Raw genomic sequence first — 21,443 nt, 5'->3', positions numbered from 1 at the left:
AAATAAATATATACAGAAGCAGAGGTAGAAAGGTAGTTGCTGGAGGTGCAGAGGTGGGGTTGGGGTGGGGGGGGGACGCTGGTCAAAGAGAACAAAGTTGCAGTCCTGTAGGATGAGTACGTATAGAGATCTAATTGCAGCCTGATGACTATAGTTAATTATACATATGAAATACTGAAAAATTGGAAAGTGTGGATTTCAGGTGCTCTCATCCCATACACACAGGAAAAGGTAACTCTGCGAGGAGAAGATGTGTTAATTAGCTTCAGTGTATGGGGCACCTGGGTGGCTCAGTCAGTTAAGCGTCTGACTTCAGCTCAGGTCATGATCTCACACTCCGTGAGTTCGAGCCTCGCATCAGGCTCTGTGCTGACAGCTCAGAGCCTGGAGCCTGCTTCGGATTCTGTATGTGTCTCTCTCTCTGCCCCTCGCCTGCTCATGCTCTGTCTCTCTCTGTCTCAAAAATAAATAAAAACATTAGTTTCACTGTAGTAATAATTCACTCCATATATCAAATCGTCATGTTGTATGCCTTAAATATGACAAAATTTTTTTTTTTTAAGTAAAATGAAACCAATCCCAGTCATAGGCACCCTGTGTGCATTGAGAAAAGGCCGGTGATGGCACTGGGCCTCACTTTCCCGTTTGCAGAGAAAGCGGCTGGATTTGCCCATCTCCGGGCCCGCCTGAGCCGCAGCCCCCTACCTGTGGGCACGTGTTTCTGAATCACGGCTGAGCTCCTGGTGCCTAGGAGGCTGGACGCTGTGAGCACCAGCACTCAGCACCAAGCACAGGGCTTCCTCGGCCACTTCTATTCAAGCACTTTTAATTGTTGATGCATTACTAATTGAGGAAGATTTAGCATATTTAATTGTTTTGATTAAAAAATGCTTCCCCAGTGATCAACAAAAGCGGGGGAAAGGAATTCACAGGCAGAAGCCAGAGTGATTACAAGTGGGGGATGGTGGAGAGCCGTGGACTTACAGTGCCAGGGCAGGCTGATGGGGTGGAGTGGGGGAGGCTGGAGGCTGTCTGCAGGGCCCTTTTGCTCAGGCACGGTCTGCCACAGCCTGCCATGCGCAACAGGGGAAAGAGAAATCCAGTTCGATTTAAGCGGCACCGCCTCACTGCAAAGATTTGCCTTCCGGGGACACCGACGTAGGGTACCAGCCAGCAAGGGAAGGTCTGTGACTTAAGGATCATACGACGTGAGAGCTGAAAGCATCCTTGGACACCTAGCCACATTCTCTTTTCTGGTTGAGACGCCCTTGGTTCATACAGGTTAATTATCTTGCCTGAGGTCATACAGCTAAGAAATGGTGGAGCTGAGGGGCGCCTGGGTGGCTCAGTCGGTTGAGCGTCCGACTTCGGCTCAGGTCATGATCCCGCGGTCCGTGAGTTCGAGCCCCGCGTCGGGCTCTGTGCTGACAGCTCAGAGCCTGGAGCCTCTTCAGATTCTGTGTCTTTCTCTCTCTCTGACCCTCCCCCATTCATGCTCTGTCTCTCTCTGTCTCAAAAATAAATAAACATTAAAAAAAAAAAGAAATGGTGGAGCTGAGATTCAAACTCAAGTCTGGCTTGCTTAGAAGCCGGTGGTATTTTCACTAATTCCAATTATCGCATCAGACTAAAGAATTCTGCTGTTAGAAAAATTTAGTAAACACCAACTGCGTACCATCCCCGGCACATCGTGTGTTGGGCAGTGTAGGCACTGTGAGCTAAAGTTATAGGAGTATGATACAAATCTGAATAAGTAAGCCTTTGTCCTTGAGAAGCTAGCAGGTTTGGGACAATATACCAAACAAAAGCGAAGGCGTCTCCTGAGAGTTGCGTGTTCCAGAACACGAGGGCTGGGAATGGAGTGCCTCATCGGCAACTGTAGGAGCTGCTCAATCAGAGCTATCTACAGAACACCCATGGGAAACCACGCCCAGTAAGCTGGGAGGTGGGGGGCAGAGGAGGTCAAATGCAGGGCCCAGATCCAGGACTTGAAACCACTCGAAAGCCGTATTGGGAACTGAGACACAGGGCCAGAGGTGTCTTGCTTCCGTCAAGCAAAGAACAGAGGAGGGAGAGGGGAGAAAGAGCAGAAAAAGGCCTGGAATCGTGCGGCACTTGCCCAGATGGGTGTGGGCACGGGTGGCCTGACGACGCAGCTGGCTCTTGAACAACATGGGGCTTGGGGGTGCTGACCCCTCACACAGTTGAAAAGCCAAGTGTAACTTTGACTCCCCCAAAACTTAACTACTGATAGCTTACTGTTGACGGGAGGCCTTACCGTTAACATAAATAGCCAATAAACACATATTTTGTGTTGTCTATATTATAGAGTACATTCTTACAATAAAGTAAGCTAGAGAAAAGAAACTGTCATGAAGAAAATCATAAGGAAGAGAAAATACATTTACAGTCCCGGACTCTATTTACTGAAAAAAAAATCCACCTAGAAGTGGACCCACACAGTTCAAATCCATGTTGTTCAATGGCCAACTGTATTTATGGAACCAAACAATGATCTGCCATGGCTTCACCCCATCCCATCAGGCTGGACTCCCTAGATACCCACTTTGGACCGTAGTGGCATTTGTTACGGTTTTTGAACTTCAGGGACCCCTGGAGTTGATGTTTCCCAAACTGGACTACATAGTGACATGGTTTGGAGTGCTTATTTAAAATACAGATTCCTGGGGCACCTGGGTGGCTCAGTCGGTTAAGCGTCCGACTTCAGCTCAGGTCACGGTCTCACGGTCCGTGAGTTCGAGCCCCGCGTCGGGCTCTGGGCTGATGGCTCAGAGCCTGGAGCCTGCTTCCGATTCTGTGTCTCCCTCTCTCTCTGCCCCTCCCTCGTTCAGGCTCTGTCTCTCTCTGTCTCAAAAATAAATAAACGTTAAAAAAAAAAATTAAAAAATAAATAAATAAAAAATAAAATACAGATTCCTGCGTCCCACCTGTATCAATTCTAATTCTGTATTTCTGAGTAATTAGCATTCTGTCTTTGAAAAAATAACCCAGATGACTCCTATTCAGTGCATCTGGGAACAGATGTTGAGTACCACGGTTTTACAGAGAACTCTGGTGGCCTGTCACAGAGCGCTGGCCTGTGTCCTGTCTCAGTCAATGCCTTTGTCAATGCCGTGGATATGGACTTGGCAGCCAGGCTCATCATATGTACCCAGAAGAAGTAACTATGAAAAGCCAAGGATCATTCAGATAAAGTATCAGGATTCAAAAAGCCCTCGGAAGGTTTGGCAGGATAGACGGACCAAGCGTAGTGAAATGAGACTCAGTTGAGAACGCTGGGGAGAAAATACCATGCATGAGCACAACAGGGAATGGGAACAGCTTAGGAAAGCAGAAAAAGGCTGTAGAGTTTTGGATAACTTCCAGCTCAGGAGGACGATGAAGCCAGGTGAAATGCCAGGTGAAAATTATAATCAATTAGGTAAAGGAGGGGAGCATCTCTCTCTGTGCAGCTTAGAGAAACCCAGAACCTGGAACAAAAGTCTGGCGTCCACATTTTAAAGGAAATAAGAGACTATGACATTCACTGAATATGATTCAGCCTTAAAAAAAAAAAAAGGAAATCCTGCCATATGCAAGAACATGGGTGAACCTTGAGGACATTATGCTGAATTAAATAATCACAGAAGGACCAATATGCATGATTCCACTTATATGAGGCATATAAGATAGTCAAACTGATAGAACCAGAGTGTCGAATTGTGGTTGGCAGGAGTTGGGAGGGGGGAAATGAGGCATTTCTTTTTCTTTTTTTTATGTTTATTTATTTTTAAGAGACAGAGAGTGAGTGGGGGGAGGCAGAGAGAGAGAGGGAGACACAGAATCTGAAGCAGGCTCCAGGCGCTGAGCTGTCAGCACAGAGCCCGCTGCGGAGCCCGCTGCGGGGCTTGAACTCTCGAGCCGTGAGATCATGACCTGAGCTGAAGTCGGACGCTTAACCGACTGAGCCACCCAGGCACCCCAAGGCATTTCTAATCAATGGACATAATGTCTCAATTATGTAAATTCTAGAGATAGAATTGTCTCTATAGTTAAGAAGACTGTATTGTCCACTTGAAATTGTGTTACTTTGTTAAAAGAGTAGATCTCATGCTAAGTGTTCCTACCATAATAAAACGAAAAAGGAGGAAAAATGAAATAGGGAACATCCTTTGGGAATGTTTGAGGGGATTGGGGATGTTTACCTGAACAAGAGAGGAAAGGTCTAAGATAAGTAGAACAAGATTCAGCTCACTGGAGGGTTATCTTGAGGAAGAGGAAGTAAGCTTATTTGTGTGGCTGGAACGAGGGCCAAAAGGACAGAAGTTATAGGAGGACAGATTTAAGCTCGGCGTCAGGTAAATCATCATCACAGATCAAGGAGATAGGAGTTGTTTCATAAGGCAGTGAGCACCCCATACCAAGAAGGTACCAAGCACAGGCTGACTATTTGTCTGTAAGGAGCACTGTGGAAGGGCTTGAAGAGTTGACCGGTGGTCTTTTAAGGTCTCTTCCAAAGCCACGATTCTGAAACTTTAAGAACATACCAGAACACCTAGGGAACATCTGAAACAAGTTTGGTAAGTACTTAATGACTCCTTGCTGTGTGCCAGGCATCTGGAAATAAGGAGGACTCAAGAGTGTCTACTCTCAGTGAGCTCACAGGCAAGGGTGAAGAAATGGAAGGAAACAGTTATTGCCCTGTGGGATGAGGGCCGCAGAAGAAGGCAACAGAGTCAGGACTAAGTCTTGCTTGGAGGTCAGAGGAAGGATATCGGAGGCCAGTCTGAAAAGATGAGTAGGGATTAGCCAGACAAAGTGGGGACGCGTTGAGAGTAGAGGGAGACCATGTGCAGGCCCTGCATCCCCAGCAGCAAGATTCTGCTCAGAAAAGCCACCCTGACCTAAACTCCAGAGTAGAAAAGAGAGAGAGGTAAGGTCAGTGTAGGAAGTACTGGGAGCCCCTGGGTTCCTTCCCGCTCTGATCTGGCCTCAAGAAGAGCTGTTGTGGTGACCTCCTGCAGGCCAGGAGCCCAGGGGACATGTCCCTGGCCGCCACGTCTAGTACGTCTTCCCAGCCTGGTCTTGACTGTGGCCCAGGCGTGGGAGCTGCTCTCACACCTCCACGGAGAGGCTGTATCACTGTGGCTCAAAGGCAGGACCAGGCAGCTTGACTTCTGAGGTGGCAGAACACAGCAAGTCTGTCACTCTTCAGATGAAAACCATCAGGTGGAAAACAGCAGGTGTAAGACATTATTTATCCCTTTGCAACAAACAAATGCCATTCAGGTTGCAGTCATCTGTCTGCTGTGTTGCTTTGCTACATCGGTTGTCCCCAAAGACAGCCTCGGAAGGAAAGGGGAGCCTGATAGGGTCCATTTCATGTGATAATATTGGAAGAGATGGTTGTTTAGCTGGGAAGGATAGGCTAACTTACCTGCCCCCTCTGTGCTGTTTATCCATTGAAACTCAAGCTTCTCCCAACCACCTAAGAATAATAGTGTAAGTCCCTCTGTGCCTTTCACATGCTGTTCCCTCTCCCACTCGACTCTAGAAAGCCTTCCTTCTCTCTCAGGGATCCAAATCTGTGTCTCCACGGTCTCCTTGTGTGTCCCCCACGCCATCCCAGTGCTTCCCTCCAGCATAGTATTTAGCGAATCCTAGCAATTGTCAGTTTCTTGGTCTGTTCTTCCAATTATACCGCAAACTTGTAAAATTGTCTTCTGGGTTTTACAGGTCTTGGCACAGACCCTGGCATGTGACAAGCCCCCAGGATTGCTCAGGGATGGGCTGATTCCAGCCAATCTAGACAATACCTCTAAAACGTTTCGGTAGTCACAGATCTTCCTTTTGGTTGATGATGCACACGACATCTTTGTAACATCTCACACCTGATTAAGAGATGATATGTTATAAAGCACTTTCACTCTGTGTTATCCCATTGGAGGCTCACAACAGTCTTAGGGAGCTGGGAGCATTTATCCATTTTGCAGGCTCGCTGGTTGGAAAAAGCAGTAATTGTGGTGAACAATGTGAACTCTGTTCAGGTATGTTACTTGAACCTCTTTGGGCTTTATTCTCCCCGTTTGTAAAAACGGGGGTGATAGTTTCCGCACATGAGTCCCTAAAAACAGTGTCTGACACAATTAAGTCTTCAACAGATCTTAGCTACTATCATTAGGTTACTTGCCCCAAATCCAAAATAAACAGGCCCAGGAATCAGGGTGTGATGTAACGTGTGTTACCTCCAAATGCGGTTTCATTTGGATGTTTCCTTTCATCACATTAGTGTTAACTATGCAGAGAAATGTTCCTCATGTGGCGTGAGTAGCAGTGGCCTTACCGAGCCCCTCATTCCCTGAACACCTCATTCTACAAAGCGGCAATCTGTGCTCCCCATGGGTGTTGTGGGACTACAACCTCAGGTCTGTCTCCTGACTGGTAACAGCTATCTTCAGGGACTCTGGCCCTTCTAGATCATTTTGGCCATACACAAGAGGCAGTATGGCGGAGGGGGCTGAGGTGGCCATGACGAGAGTGAGTATAGCAGAGATGTTCCGTCTCTCTGGAATGGAGACCACCTGAGCTAAAATTCACCTCTGCACACCAACTATCTGAGCAAATTGTTGAACCTCCGTGTGCCATGGTTTCCCATCTGGAAGGTGGGGGCTTTTGTAGAGTCTGCCTCATAGGGTTGTTTGTGATGGTTAAGTGAGCGAAGCTGCACCAAGTACAATTCTTGGGATTGTGCCTGGCTCAGAACCAGCCATCATGGTCAAGTGTTCCTGTGATTAGTATTGCAACAAATGCTACAGCATACCCAGACTGGGCTCGTGGTCCCTGATGCTAAGCTTGGAAAATCAGAGAATGATGGAGGCCGAGGCGTTCGTCAAGACAAATTTTCTTAATCAAGCTTTCTGCAGTATAAACTGTTCTGAATGAGTGAAGACCGAGAGAACGCCCACATTTGCTAAGTACCTGTTATGTGCTAGGTAAAGCTTTCCCATGTGTTATCTTATTTCATAACCACACATCTCTCCACGACAGGTACAATTATTCCCATTTTTTTTTAACGTTTTATTTATTTTTGAGACAGAGAGAGACAGAGCATGAACGGGGGAGGGGCAGAGAGAGAGGGAGACACAGAATCAGAAGCAGGCTCCAGGCTCTGAGCCGTCAGCCCAGAGCCCGACGCGGGGCTCGAACTCACAGACCGCGAGATCGTGACCTGAGCTGAGGTCGGAATTATTCCCATTTTTAAGATGAGTAAACAGAGGCTTAGATAGTTTAAGTCACTTGCCCAAAATTCTACAGTAAGTAAATAGTAGAACTGGGGTTGAGCCAAAGTCTATGTCCAAAGCCCATGTCCTCCATGCCACATTATGTCACCTATGGGAGAGAGAGAGCTAAGGGTGGCGCTGGGGAGTAATTTTGACATCATCACACCTTTTTCCCCTTTAAAGCTGGGGCTCTTTCAAAGACAGAGCTAGAAATTCAAAATCAGGGCAAGATCAGGAGAATGGTGCTGAGGGTCTCCTAGGTCCATGTGTATGCAAATGACTTGGGGGGATGGGGACAAAACCAAGACACCAGGAGTCTATCAGTCAATCAATACCATCCATCACTGTGCAGTCTGGTTGTCATGGCAACTGGGGATAAAGCCTGGAGCCTGTTAGAATCTTGTGCCTGTCTGTTCAGGGTGACTGGTTGGTTAGCAGGCACAGCAAAAGACCCTCTGGACCAGCCCAGACTATTTAGCCATAAATATAAGACACTTCACCATCAGATTCCTGCCCACCTCACCCTCTGCACTGTCCAGTCCAGCCCAGACTCTTTAGGAATCTACCCCAACGCTGCAGAGTAAAGGAAAGCTCCAGAGGAGGCCCAGCATATATGGGCTTGGATTCTGAACCTCTCCTGCTAGAAAGACACTGAGCCTCTACTGTGCACCAGCTTCAGGCTATGGACAAGACTCCGGGAACGCATCATTAACAAGATGCATAATGGAAACAGGCAGCTGCAATGGTGTGATGTAACCAGTAAATCCTAGGTGCACTGGGGTTCAGCATCTAACAAGATGCCCAACCCAGGGGCGCCTGGGTGGCTCAGTCGGTTAAGTAGCCGACTTTGGCTCAGGTCATGATCTCGCGGTCCGTGAGTTCGAGCCCCACGTTGGGCTCTGTGCTGACCTCTCAGAGCCTGGAGCCTGTTTCAGATTCTGTGTCTCCCTCTCTCTCTGACCTTCCCCCGTTCATGCTCTGTCTCTCTCTGTCTCAAAAATAAATAAACGTTAAAAAATAAAAATAAAAAAAAAAGAAGAAGAAGACGCCCAACCCAAAACTGTGGAGACAGAAAGACTGCCTGGAAGGGTCCTATCTAAGCAGAGACCAAGAATGGCTAAGCATAAGCCAGGCAAAGAAGAAAGGGTATGGGGAGGGGAGCAGAAATCCAGGTAGAGGAAACAGCACGTTACTTCTTGTAAAGCCCCAAGGAGAAAGGGGGTATGGTTAAGTCGAGAGACCAGCAAATAGTACGGCACAGCCCAGTGGTGAGTAATGGGCTGAGCAGGGCCACACAGCATGCTCCCTTGAAGGCCAGCCATCTTATCCAGTGGCAGGAACCCTCCCATTCTCAATGGTCACCTTTGCATGGCTCCAGCAGCTTGCCATTCTGCTACTTGTCATCCTCTCTGTGGCTCCCTGGAGGCCAATACTGACTCCATTTCCAGGTTAGCGTTGTTATCACTCTTCCTGCCATAGCTCAGCCACAGGATTGCTCTCATTAATGCACTGGCCTCAGGGGCCAGCCCTCCACATCAGAGTCTGGCCTTTGGGTGAACCTAGACACTCATCTCCTACCACTCACCCTCACCCGTTTGCTGCTTCAGCCACTGTCATAAGAGGCCCTCCACCCAGAAAGCCCTAGCTCCCTTCTCCATCAGGCAAGCTCCTCTGCCTGATTTTTAGAAGTTCAGAGTCTAGAAAAGGGAAGGGTCAGAAAGGGTGGCTGCTCCCTCCTTTGCGCTCCTACTATGTTTATTTCTATTTGAGCATTTTCACGTTGTATTATTCTCAGCCCCCAACTGACTGCACGTTTTTCCAGGGCACGGATTTGTGTGTTTCATCTCTGTATCCCTGGAAATCATGGGCTCTCAGTGAGTATTGACTGGATGAGTGGTTGGAAGGATGAAAGGATGGATGGGTGGATGGATGAATGGATGCAGATTAGATTATGAGAAGTGTTTTCCTCAGAGATTAAGTGTTTCCTGCCTCCTACTTTGGGTAACAAGGAAAAATGTTGTTTTCTACTCAGTACCTTCCTGAAAGGGAATTATAAGCAACCAACGGCAATAATATATAAATGTGATGGAAAGTATGCGAATTTGAGGGACTTAAATTACACATTCATCCCACCCCAATTACTCTCCATACACAGCTTAATCATCTGGGCTGCCTCTGTCTCATTCTTGTAAAGGAATAAAAAATGCACAGCCCAGGGGCCCTCATTCCTCTATTCTGCTGCCTCTGACAGACATTACTAATTGATCACAGCACTGTCGGGCTGAGCCCCTGTCTCGTGTCATAATCTGGGTAGCATTTGCTATAGAAACCACTTGCCATCACTGGCTTAGACACTTTTTCTGACCTTCAAGCTTCTGAGGTTCACCTCTTTGAGTGCCGTGGGTGCCAGCTCATCATGCTGGTTCCTGGCTCTGTGACTGCACCTAAGTTTCAGAACAGACAACCACAAGCTGGGCAATTTGACCATTAACAATTCTCCCAATTACAGTGCCCAATCAGTGGGTTGAACTGATCCCAGACTTCATTTAGAAAAGAATATTGAGTATAATTCTCGCTTAGTTATTTTTGAAACCTGACTTAGCCACCTTCAAAGCTATCACTAGCGGTTTAATTTTTTTTAAGATCATAAGTTCTAAAAAATAAAAATAAATAAAAAGATAAGTGAAATAAAATAGCCAGATGTGGGGCGCCTGGGTGGCTCAGTCGGTTAAGCGTCAGACTCTTGATTTTGGCTCCGGTCACGATCTCTTGGTTTGTGCGTCCGAGCGCTGCATTGGGCTCTGTGCTGACACTGTGGAGCCTGCTTGGAATTCTCTCTTTCCCTCTTTGTCCCTCTCCCACTCTCTCTAGTGCTCTCTCAAAATAAATAAATAAACTTAAAATATATATGTACCCAGATATACCCCAAGAAGCACTGAGCTGGGAGTTAGAAATCCTTGTGTCAAACCTCACCCTGCTTCTAGCCAATGCCTTCACCTTGGACACACGATTTTACCTGTCAGTGCCTGGTTTTCCTTGTTTGTAAACCGGGACAGCCATAGATGGTTCACAGCAGTGCTGAGAGGCCTGAGTACCGTGATACGCACGTAAGCACTCAGCAAGCTGCCTGCCACAGAGCTCAGGTAGAACACAGTGAACACTCCATCTTTCATTTCCATTTGGATAAACAGTTTCATTAGATGAGACTTTCCAGGCCAGTCTTGGCAGTTATTAATTACATTTCTCTCTAGCTTTCTACCTTTGTCTGCCCTGCTGTGATGGTTAATTTTATATGGCGATTTGACTGGGCCATAGTCGTGTCCAGATAGTTGATCAAACACTGTTCTCGGTGTTTCTGTGAAGGTATTTTTGGATGAGCTCAACATTTAAACCAGTAGACTTCAGTAAAGTCTATTGTTCTCCCTAATGCGGGTAGGTCTCATTCAATCAGTAGACATCCCAAATAGAACAAATAGGCTGACCTTCTTCTGAGTAAGAAAGGATTCTTGCTGTCTGGCTGCCTCCAAGCTGGGACTTGAGCTTTCTTCCTATCTTTGACTCATACTGAACTATCAGCTCTTGCTGGGTCTCAAGCCTGCCGACCTTTGGACTGGAACTAAACCATCGGCTCTCCTGGGTCTCCAGCTTGCCAACTGCAGATCTCGGGACTCGCCAGACTCCGTAATTGTGTGAGCCAATTCCTTATAATAAATCTCTGTATCCTATTGGTTCTCTGAAACCAGTTAGTTAGAATACCAACTAATATACCTCCAAATATTTTCCTTATGGCAGCTGATGATTTTTCCTTTATTTAAAGTGATGAAATACATATCTATATTCAGTGGAACACACTAGATGGTGTTTTTAATACTTTTTTTTACTACCCCCTGCCCCAAGCTAAGCAATAAACTTTACTCCATGATGCAGCCCACACACATCCAGATAAAATCAGTTTCCATACTTCATCATACTCTGTTTTATGCACTCTGGTATTTTCTATCTTGTTTTATTCTATTTCATTTTGTTAAATACTGGTCATGACCCACTAACTTTCTTTTACAATCTACTAATGGGCCATGCCCTGTAGTTTGGAAAATCCTAAGAAACACATACATCTCTAAGACATTGTAGCACATGGGGTAAGATCACGTGTTCTTGAGTTTGACCCCTGGCTCCACCAGTTAATAGCAGCGTGATCTTGGGTAAGTTATTTAACATCACTGAGCTTCAGTTCTTAATTTGTAAATTGGGGAGTATAGTGTCTTCTTCCCAGGTCTTTTTTTAAAAATTTTTTAATGTTTATTTTTGAGAGAGAGAGAGAGCACAAGTGGGGAGATGCAGAGAGAGAGAGAGAGAGAGCAACACATAATCTGAAGCAGGTTCCGGGCTCCGGAGCTGCCAGCACAGAGCCTGACTCAGGGCTCTAACCCACGAACCGTGAGTTTATGACCTGAGCCGAAGCCGGACGCTTAACCGACTGGGCCGCCCAATGCCCCTCTTCACAGGTCTTTCTGGGGGATTAAAGGAGATAGTATATTTAAAATGTTTAACCCAGTGTCTGCCACATAGTAAATGCTCAGTAAATGTTGGCTTGTCTTGCCATCTCTGCTAGACTAAGCCTGCAATATATAATATCAGAACGAATGACGGAATGTGGGGAAATGTTGGGGGGATAAATACTTGGACAATACACAAACTCCGCAACAGAAGATATTGATTCAGTACTAATGGAATCATGTTGAGCAATTTACTTAGGCTCTTTGGACCTTAGTTTTCTCTATATAAAATTGGGGATATACTAATACAACTCCTTATAAGGTATTATAAAGATTATCTGGAATATTAGAGGTGAATGCGTTGTACATGAGCAATATTAGGAGTTACTATAGGCAAATATATTTTATTAAAACCAAGTATTTCCGTTATCTTTAAGTACAGTGAATTTTAAAAATTAATTCATTTTAGGTGGTAACAGACTTGGTTTTCCACATAGTCAATCATTCCTGACTATTATCAGATGATTATGGCAAAGAGAACCTCTGTTACCTTCCACTCCCCCTCAATGAGAGGAACCACACTGTTACCTAGACGGTGCTGTGTTTCTATTTGTTGAATGAAAAGCTGAAGGAATGAATGAGTAAAGGAAGGGAAGAAAGGGGAAGGAAGAGAATGTAAAACTATACTTGACATCAACTTCTCTGAGGTTTTAACTGTGTTCCTGTGGCTTTTTCTACCCTGTGTGTTAGGTGGTAGCCTAGCTGGTCCAAGGACCCTAGCTGGAAGGTGATGATCGATGACAGGCAGAACGTACCATGCTCTCGCTGGAAGGGTCTTTCCCAGGGTCACTTTTATCTGGCATCCATCAGGGGGAGGAATGATGGAACACAGGCACTGATTTGGGCAGAGTTGTTAACACTTTGAAAGATAGTGATGAGAATTCACAGTGACCTTGATAAATGGGAGAAGCAGTCCCTCCAAAACTGGATGAAGCTCCAGGGACAGAAATGAATGACCTTGATCAATAAAATGGGCAGGTGGGGGAGAAGGCATGATTGCTGAGGCTCCAAGTCTACAGCAAAAACATTGGCCACTGCAGGCCGGGCACAATGGTAATGATTTCCTTTCCATTTGAACATTGTTTCAGAGCTGACCAATTGCAGAGCCCTGTGAAATAGGTTGTCTGGTTATCCTCACTTTACAGATGAGAGGGCAGTTAACATTATAGAGTTAATAACAGAAAAGCTAAGAATAAGACATGTGGTGATAATAACACAACCATAGTGCAGCAACGGCAGGTAACATGTTTTAACTCTTAATACACGCCAGGTACTGGGCTACACGCTCACATAAATAGTTTCATTTCGTGTTCATAAGACTCCTATGGACGTATGGACTCTCGTTGTCTCATTTAGAAGAACAGCAAACTGAGGCATGAAGAGGATGACTAATTTGCCTGAAGGTCACTTCGCTAATAAATGGTGGAGACGAGATTAGAATCCAGGCAATCTGATTCAGAACCTTTCTCAGCAATTGATATTTATTGGGTGCTAAATATTTTCTGTGGATATGTCTGCTTATTCCTTATAACCACTCTGTGTGATGAACGCCATGAATACTTCCAGCTTCACAGGTTAGGAAATTGAGACTTGAAACAATTAAATAACCTGCCCGTTATCACACAGGTAGTAAGTGACACAATCCTTGTTTTCAACAGCTGTGCTACATTACTAATATCTTGCATTCAAGGGGAAAAAAATATCTAAACATTTACCACACAAGATGCGGGTGAATTATTCCCAAACAAAACTTGGTTATTGTTCTTACTTGGGTCTTGAGGAAGCTGAGCATTAGAGAAATTTAGTACCCTGATCAAGGCCCTGTAACTACTAGATGGTAGAACCAAGATGAGCACCCTTTGGGTCTGACTCCCAAGTTTGGATTCCTTTTTACCACATCACTAGCATATATCTCCATTCTATAGTCCTGGTTTCAATGATTTTACAACCTACTGACCCCACCTAAAACTGTAATCCATAACAGTAACTGCTGTTTTGACAGAAGTAGTTTATTAAAAAAATATCTTGGTTAATTCTTCTAATAGCCTTTTGAAGTAGTTTATTATCCATATGTTAGGGACGGGAAAACTGAGACTCAGAGACATAAAGTGCTAGTTTTTAGATGGAAGCATCTTCACGAAGAGCAAAGATATCTCAGAAAAAAATATTTTTATGCACCCCCCCCCCACTGCCTGCTGGTTTTTATGGGACCACACAGTGCTTCCTTCACAAGCGAAACATCAATAGCAATTATTTTCTGTAAGGTCTTCACAGACTTCTTTCAATATGGCCAAAACCCATAGAATCATGAACCTTTGGGGTCTTGAGGACCATTTGTTTACTTTCTATTCCATGCATGGTTTCCATTCAAGCATCCCTGATAAAGGTATCCAGAGTTACTTGGATTCTTAGATTCTGATAGGAAACTCTATTTTATGTTGCATTGTAAGAGACAGAGGGCCCAGAAGCTGAAACAGATGTGTCAGGATTCGTCTACATTAGTCCAAAACCAGGCATCCGGAACAGGTCACTACCATCTTTGTCCTAAAGATATTTATGGAATATCCACTAGCCTCTGATACTTTTCTCATTTTACATGTCAGTGTGGCTGGAGGGAACCATCAGTGAGAACACGGCACAGCCTGGTGAGCAATAGTCATGGGAATGGAGAGAAAAGCACAGATTGTAGGTACAGACTAATGAGATGTGTGGGGAGAGGGAGAATAAGTCAGAATTATTCCCAGGATGTGAGTCCTGACAAAGGCAGCTGGGATAAAAGGGAAAGAAGCCTGGACTGTAACTCAGAATGTACTGTCTATTTTTCACTTACTACTGATAGGGCTTTTCAGCCTCCGTTCTTTCATCTGTAGAAGTAAGGAAACATTTCCTCTTGCACAGATCTTTGGAAGCTTAAGTAAGAAGTTTCACAAATGGCCAACAGACATGTAAAGGTGCTCAGCATCGCTAATCATCAGGGAAATGCAAATCAAAACCACAGTGAGATACCACCTCACCCCTGTTGGGATGTCTATTATCAAAAAGATAAGTGATCGCAAATGGTGGTGACGATATAGAATAAAGAGAACCCTGTGTGCTGTTGGCGGGAATGTAAACTCGTACAGCCACTCTGGAAGACAGAATGGAGGCTCCTCAAGACATCAAAAATAGCACTACCACATTATCGAGCAATCCGACTTCTGTGAATATATCCAAAGGAAATGAAATCACTCTCTTGAAAAGATATCTGTATTCCCATATTCATAGCAGCATTATTCACATTAGCCAGAGTATGGAAACAAAGTAAGTCAAAAAATGGACGAATAAAGAAAGTATGGTATAGATATACAATGGGATATTATTCACCTTTAAAAAGAAGCAGATTCTGTCATTTGTGACAAAATGGGTGAACCTGGAAGGCATTATAATAAGTAAATTAAGCCAGACATAGACAAATACTGCATGGCAGAACCTCTTCCCCCCCCCCATAAAATCAACTTCATAGGAACCGAGAATAGAAAAATGGTTACCAGGGGCTGGGGGAGGAAGAAATAGGGAGACGTTGTTGAAATGGTACAAACTTTCACTTATACGATGAATAAGTTCTGATGACCTAATGTACAACATGGTGACTGTAGTTGATAACACTATATTATATAATTGAAATTTGCAGAGAGAATAGAACTTAAATGTTCTCACACACACAAAAAAGGTAAATATGCAAAGACAGTGTGTAGGTTCCTCAAAAAAATAAATATAGAACAATTCCACAGCTGAGTATCTATATAAAAAAAATGAAAATACTAATTCAAAAAGATATATGCACCCTTATGTTTATTGCAGCATTATTTACAATTGCCAACATTTGCTATCTCTTGTCTTTTGCTAGTAGCCATTCTGACAGGCTTAGGTGATACATCATTTTGGTTTTGATTTGCATTTCACCAATAATTAGTGATGTTTAACATCTTTTCATGTGCTTATTGGTCATCCGTATGTCTTCTATGGAAAAATGTCTTCAGATTCTCTGCCCATTTTTTGACTGGATTGTTTATTTTCTTGTTCTTAAATTATATGAGCTCTTCATATACTTTGGGTATTAACCCCTTATCAAATGTATCATTTGCAAATATCTTCCCCATTCGGTAGGTTGCCTTTTCATTTGGTTAATTGTTTCTTTCACTGAACAGAAAGTTTTTAGTTTGGCGTAGTCCAAATTGTTTATTTTCATTTCATTTCCCTTGCCTTTGGAGTTAAATCCAAAAAATTGCCAAGACAAACTGCTTACTGCCTACGTTTTCGTCTAGGAGCCTAATGGTTTCAAGTCTTACATTCAAGTCTTTAATCCATTTGAATAGATTTTTGTATATAGTATAAAATAGTGACCCAGTTTCATTCTTTTGCATTTAATGGTCCAGTTTTCCCAACATCGTTTATTGAAGAGACTTTCCTTTACCCATTGGATATTCTTGCCTCCTTTGTCATATATCAATTGTCCATACATTTGTGGGTTTATTTCTGGGCTCTATTCATTTCCATCAATTAGTGTACCTGTTTTTATGCCAATACCATACTATTTTGATTACGATAGCTTTGTAGTATAGTTTGAAACTAGGGAGTCTGATGCCTCCAGCCGTGTTCTTCTTTCTTAAAAATGTTTTGACTATTCAAGACCTTTTGTGATTCTGCAAAATTTTTAGAATTATTTGTTCTAGTTCTCTGAAAAATGTCATTGGAATTTTGATAGAGATTGCATTGTATCTACAGATTGTTTCAGGTAGGATGGACATTTTAACAATATTCTTTCAATTCATGAGCACAAAATATCTTTCCATTTATTTGCATCTTCTTCAATTTCTTTCATCAGTGTTTTATAATTTCAGAGACTTTTGTAAGGTCTGTACACTGAAAATTATAAGACATCCTTTTATTGTCGATGCATGGTTTCATGCTGTCTTTTAGGAAGAAGCATTTTATCTAAAGGACACGTTAGAAGAAAACAGCCTTGTGCATCCTCTGAGGTGAACCCAGAGAGGATCTGAGGCAAACCCAAGGACAAAAAATTCCTCCAGAGCAAACCAGCCAGTGCGTTCATTTAAATCATTCCATACCAAGGTCAGCTCTTTGAGGATATGAACATATACAACACGGGATGTTTCTTAGAAATAAGCACTTTGTAGAATATAAATATTATGAAAGTTATATGGATCAAAGATACATAGAAAAAGACAGTAACAAAGAGGAAAGAGAGAGAAAGAAAGGCATCCAAAGAGAAAGGGAGAGAGAGACGATGACAAAGAAGAAACTAGACAAACAATCAAACGTGGAGAGAAGGGTGTGCATGATTCTATTTGTCAAAGGGAAAGAAGGTAGATATTTTTGTTCTTTGTAGGTTAATATGTAAATGGAATTCTGATTTATTAGCGGTCTCCAGCAGATGAGGTGATGATTAGCACATTTCCATATTTATAGAAAAGCAACACTAACTTTCCGGATTTATAGAAAATCAGCTCTTCACAAATAGCAAATTGTGCTATTATCGACATATGGTTTTCTATAAACAGAGCTGAGGTAATTATCCCTGGGACAATTTGTTGGTGGGCTCCTTTTGAATATTAACCACATTGGAAGCCCATTTCTGCCTCACAGATTTTAAAGAGGAGGGGCCATGAGACACCCCAGACAATTAATTAGTAATCCAACACCAAAGACAGAGCCCAAATGAAAGGCTTTACCCAGGACCACATGGTGGAAAGACCATAGGTCCAGGGCTCTGACGCCAGCTTCCTGTAGCCCTAGGCAAAGTAATTAACCTCCCTGAGGAGCCTCAGCATTTCTGGGCTAAAACTGGGATGATACCAACCTCCAAATTGGCAAGAAAATTAAATGATGTTGTACACAACAGGACCCGGAACCCAGTAGGTCGTCAACAAATATTAACTATGTTTCCATCCTTACATTATTGAATGATTCTAAAAATACCTGCTTGAATTAAGCTTTTCTAACTCCTGTTTTGTATCGACCTATCTTAAACTATTTGTTTTGTATCATGACTCCATATGTGCATGCATATCTTTGTTTAACTGGAAAAAAAAATTTATCGAAGCAATAACCTATTTTCACTACCTATAATCCTCTATGATATTTTCTATTCTCTCCTTTGTTGTTGTTGTTCAAAATGTTGTTTGTGATCCATACTGTGGGGTTGCAACCTGTAGTTTATGAAGTCCTCTGCTGCAAGAGGGTAGGGACCATATTTAGATTTACTCACCATTGTACCCCTAGCATAAACACACAAAAGATACTCAATAGATATTTGAAATTATAGAAGAATGGATACATGGATAAATGGATGAATTAATGAATGGCCCTCACCAGGAATCTAAATTAATGCCCTCTTTAAAACTCTATGTCTCGTTTTACACTCTCACTACATACTGAGCATTGTTTTGAGTGCCAAAGAGATAACATGTCAGACACGATACCTGCTTTCAAAGATCATGCTATCTAGGAGGAAAATATTTGCATTTGGAAAATTATATTTTGAAGACTAAATAAGTGTGGAATTTATATGAACGTGCTGAAGAGATGGCCAGCCTGGGCTGGCGCAGTCAGGGAAACGTCTTAAAACTGGGTGAATTTGAACTTAGTTTGGAATATGGATAGATCTCTCAACCCTCTACTCGCTCACTCATTGAGTAGGTTGGTGGTTCTCAAACTGCAGTGATCATCAGAATCACCTGGAGGGCTTGTCAAACTACAGACTGCTGGTTCCTTTACCAGTTTCTGATTTGGTAGGTTTGGCCTGGAAGCCTGAGAAGCTGTAATTCTAACAGGTTTCCAGGTGATGCTGATGATACCAGTTGGAATCCACACTTGGAGAACCCACTGTTCTAGCAGGTTTTGGAGTGAGACCATGAAGGTTGTTGACCCCATGCTAGGGAGTTTAGCTCTCCAGGATTTTAGGCAAAGAAGGTGTATCAGTGTATCTGTAAAGTAGAGGGATTATTCCGGGAGCAATTGTTGAGCATGGATTGGAGGGGTGAGCCTTCCCCTAGAGACCCTTTAGGAGCCAATGCGATGATAAGTGGAAGATGGGAACCCAGCCCACCACTGTAGCAGTGCAGATGGTGGAGAGTGGCAGGATGAGGGCTGGTCAGGAGTCAGAACTGAAGGTTCTTTGAGATCTCCAGGGGTAAAGGAGGAGGAGGAATCTGGGATGACTCCGGGTTTCTAGCATCACTGACTGCTTGTACGGCAGTTCCATTAACCAAGAATCTATATTTGTAATAAGTTTTAACATTTTAAACAACAAAATCCCAGGGGCGCCTGGGTGGCTCGGTCGGTTGAGCGTCTGACTTCGGCTCAGGTCATGATGTCACGGTTGACGAGTTCGAGCCCCGCGTCCGGCTCTGGGCTGATGGCTCGGAGCCTGGAGCCTGCCTCAGAGTCTGTGTCTCTCTCTCTTTCTGATCCTCCCCCCCAAAAACAAATAAACATTAAAAAAAAAAGAACACAGGGGCGCCTGCGTGGCGCAGACGGTTAAGTGTCTGACTTCAGCCAGGTCACGGTCTCGCGGTCCGGGAGTTCGAGCCCCGCGTCAGGCTCTGGGCTGATGGCTCGGAGCCTGGAGCCTGCCTCAGAGTCTGTGTCTCCCTCTCTCTCTGCCCCTCCCCCCGCTCATGCTCTGTCCCTCTCTGTCTCAAAAATAAACAAACATTTAAAAAATTTAAGTAACAAAATCCCAAGTATTATTTATTATCAAAGAGTAACTGGAATGTAATAGAAAACACATAGTTTTGGGGAGCCAGACAAGTCCAAGTTCAAATCCTGTTTGTGATGCTTCTCAGCAAGTGATTTCACCCTGCTGGACCTCAGTTCCCCGTAAACAATAATACTCTCAAATGGGTTGGTGACTACAATGCACTTCACCTTGTTCTGCCCCCAGTCCATTGTCACCTCCACATGTCTCCCTGCTCTAATTACAGCCCTGCACGATGCAGCCTCCTCCCTGAGTATTAGGTATGTTACCTTATATGGTTGTCACAAACAAGATCGTAAGTGGCTCATAGTCAGTGCTCAGAAAAATGCAAAGCCCATCCTCGTGTGTGCATTGACCACTGTGTGCATAAAGCTTCTGTTCTACTTACCAAGCGATTCCATTTTTTCTTTGTCAAGCACCAGGATGTATTCATAAACGCCACCCATTGATCCAGACGTTATGTAATGAGTGCCATAGTCGTTGATGAACTTGGAATACAGGCCGTAATTGTACTGCTCCGGAAGCTCCATTAATGACTGCAGCATGCTTTCATCCAGCACAATATTGTCCCTTCTCATCTTAAAATGAGCAGTCTGCACCTTTGTGGAAATTCTCATGAAGTTATATTTCTGCCAACAATCACCGCCGTCGAGTAAGGGAGAAGAAAGAGAGTACACATTTTACCATATGACATAACGCGAAAGATCAGCATTAGTAGCTGTGGGAGATACGTGTATTTATAAACGTGTGAGCATCAATACCCACAATGGAGTGTTATTCTATTTTACAGGCATATATTAAACACCCGTGTGTGCCTGACCACCTCTCTCATGCCTGCATCTCTGTTCCCACTGACCCTGTTCAGGTCCTGTTTGCCTCAACTCTCAACTGGGTTGGTTACTGCAATGTGCTTCCTAGTACTGGTGACTGTGTTCTGCCCCCATTCCATTGTCACCTCTGCCCATCTCCCTGCCCCAATTATAGCACTGCATGAGGTAAGCCTCTTACACAAGTATTAGATATCCATTAAAAATTATGTTTGGGGGGGTGCACTTGGGTGGCTCAGTCAGTTGAGCGTATAACTTCAGCTCAGGTCACGATCTCGCGGTTCGTGGGTTTGAGCCCCTCATTGGGCTCTGTGCTGACAGCTCAGAGCCTAGATCCTGCTTCAGATTCTGTGTCTCCCTCTCTCTCTGCTCCTGCCCCACTCGCTCTCTGTTTCTCTCTCTCTCTCCCCAAAATTAATAAACATTAAAAAAAAATTTTTTAATGTTTTTTAATTGTGCTTAGGAGTAGTTTTGATGACATGAAATTCTAAGATGAGTTATTTATGTAACTTATTGACCAAATATCTGTAAGAGTCTGTAGTCACTGGCATTATGCTTGGGGCAGAGGACACAATCTTGGATGAGACCGGCCCCTGCCATCATGGAGCTTACATTCTAGTGGTAATCTTGTACTGTTAAGTAATGAGGTAAGGCAGGCTCCTGAGATAACAGGGGTCATACTGGATTGGTTTAAGAGGGAGAGGATCATGTGTGGGCATTACTTCACTTGCTCTGAAGCAATAGTGAAATTTTGAAAAGGCCACCTGCTTTGAGAAAAGTCCACATGACCATGTGATCGCCAGATCTCAGAGCAACACTTCCCCTTCAGAGCAATAGCTGACTTAAGGCAACGCTCTGGAATGTACCTTGCATTTGTTGAAGAATTTTCATAACTGTATTTTCATCATCCAGAATAATTTTTTGAGCCCCAACTAAATCGGCAGTTCTGGTATCAGGGTTATTGAGGCTTTCTGGTAAACTTTTAACCAACTCAAAGAGTTGGCCAGAGAGAGAGTTCTCT

At 43.9% G+C, this 21,443-nt stretch overlaps 1 protein-coding gene across 1 annotated transcript in view; it reads right to left on the bottom strand.

The window, feature by feature from the left end:
- The window catches only part of C8A (complement C8 alpha chain), a 70,139-nt gene that overhangs the window by 12,876 nt on the left and 35,820 nt on the right, over positions 1-21,443 (bottom strand). Inside the window, exon 7 of the mRNA XM_015072346.3 lies at positions 19,984-20,224. Within this exon, the coding sequence (XP_014927832.1) occupies positions 19,984-20,224 (241 nt within the window). The remainder of the gene's footprint in view (positions 1-19,983; positions 20,225-21,443) is intronic.

Source organism: Acinonyx jubatus, chromosome C1, assembly GCF_027475565.1.
Source record: "Acinonyx jubatus isolate Ajub_Pintada_27869175 chromosome C1, VMU_Ajub_asm_v1.0, whole genome shotgun sequence".
In the NCBI taxonomy this organism is placed as follows: Eukaryota; Metazoa; Chordata; class Mammalia; order Carnivora; family Felidae; genus Acinonyx; species Acinonyx jubatus.
Note: the sequence above shows the minus strand (reverse complement) of the source record. Positions and strands in the feature narration are given on the sequence as shown.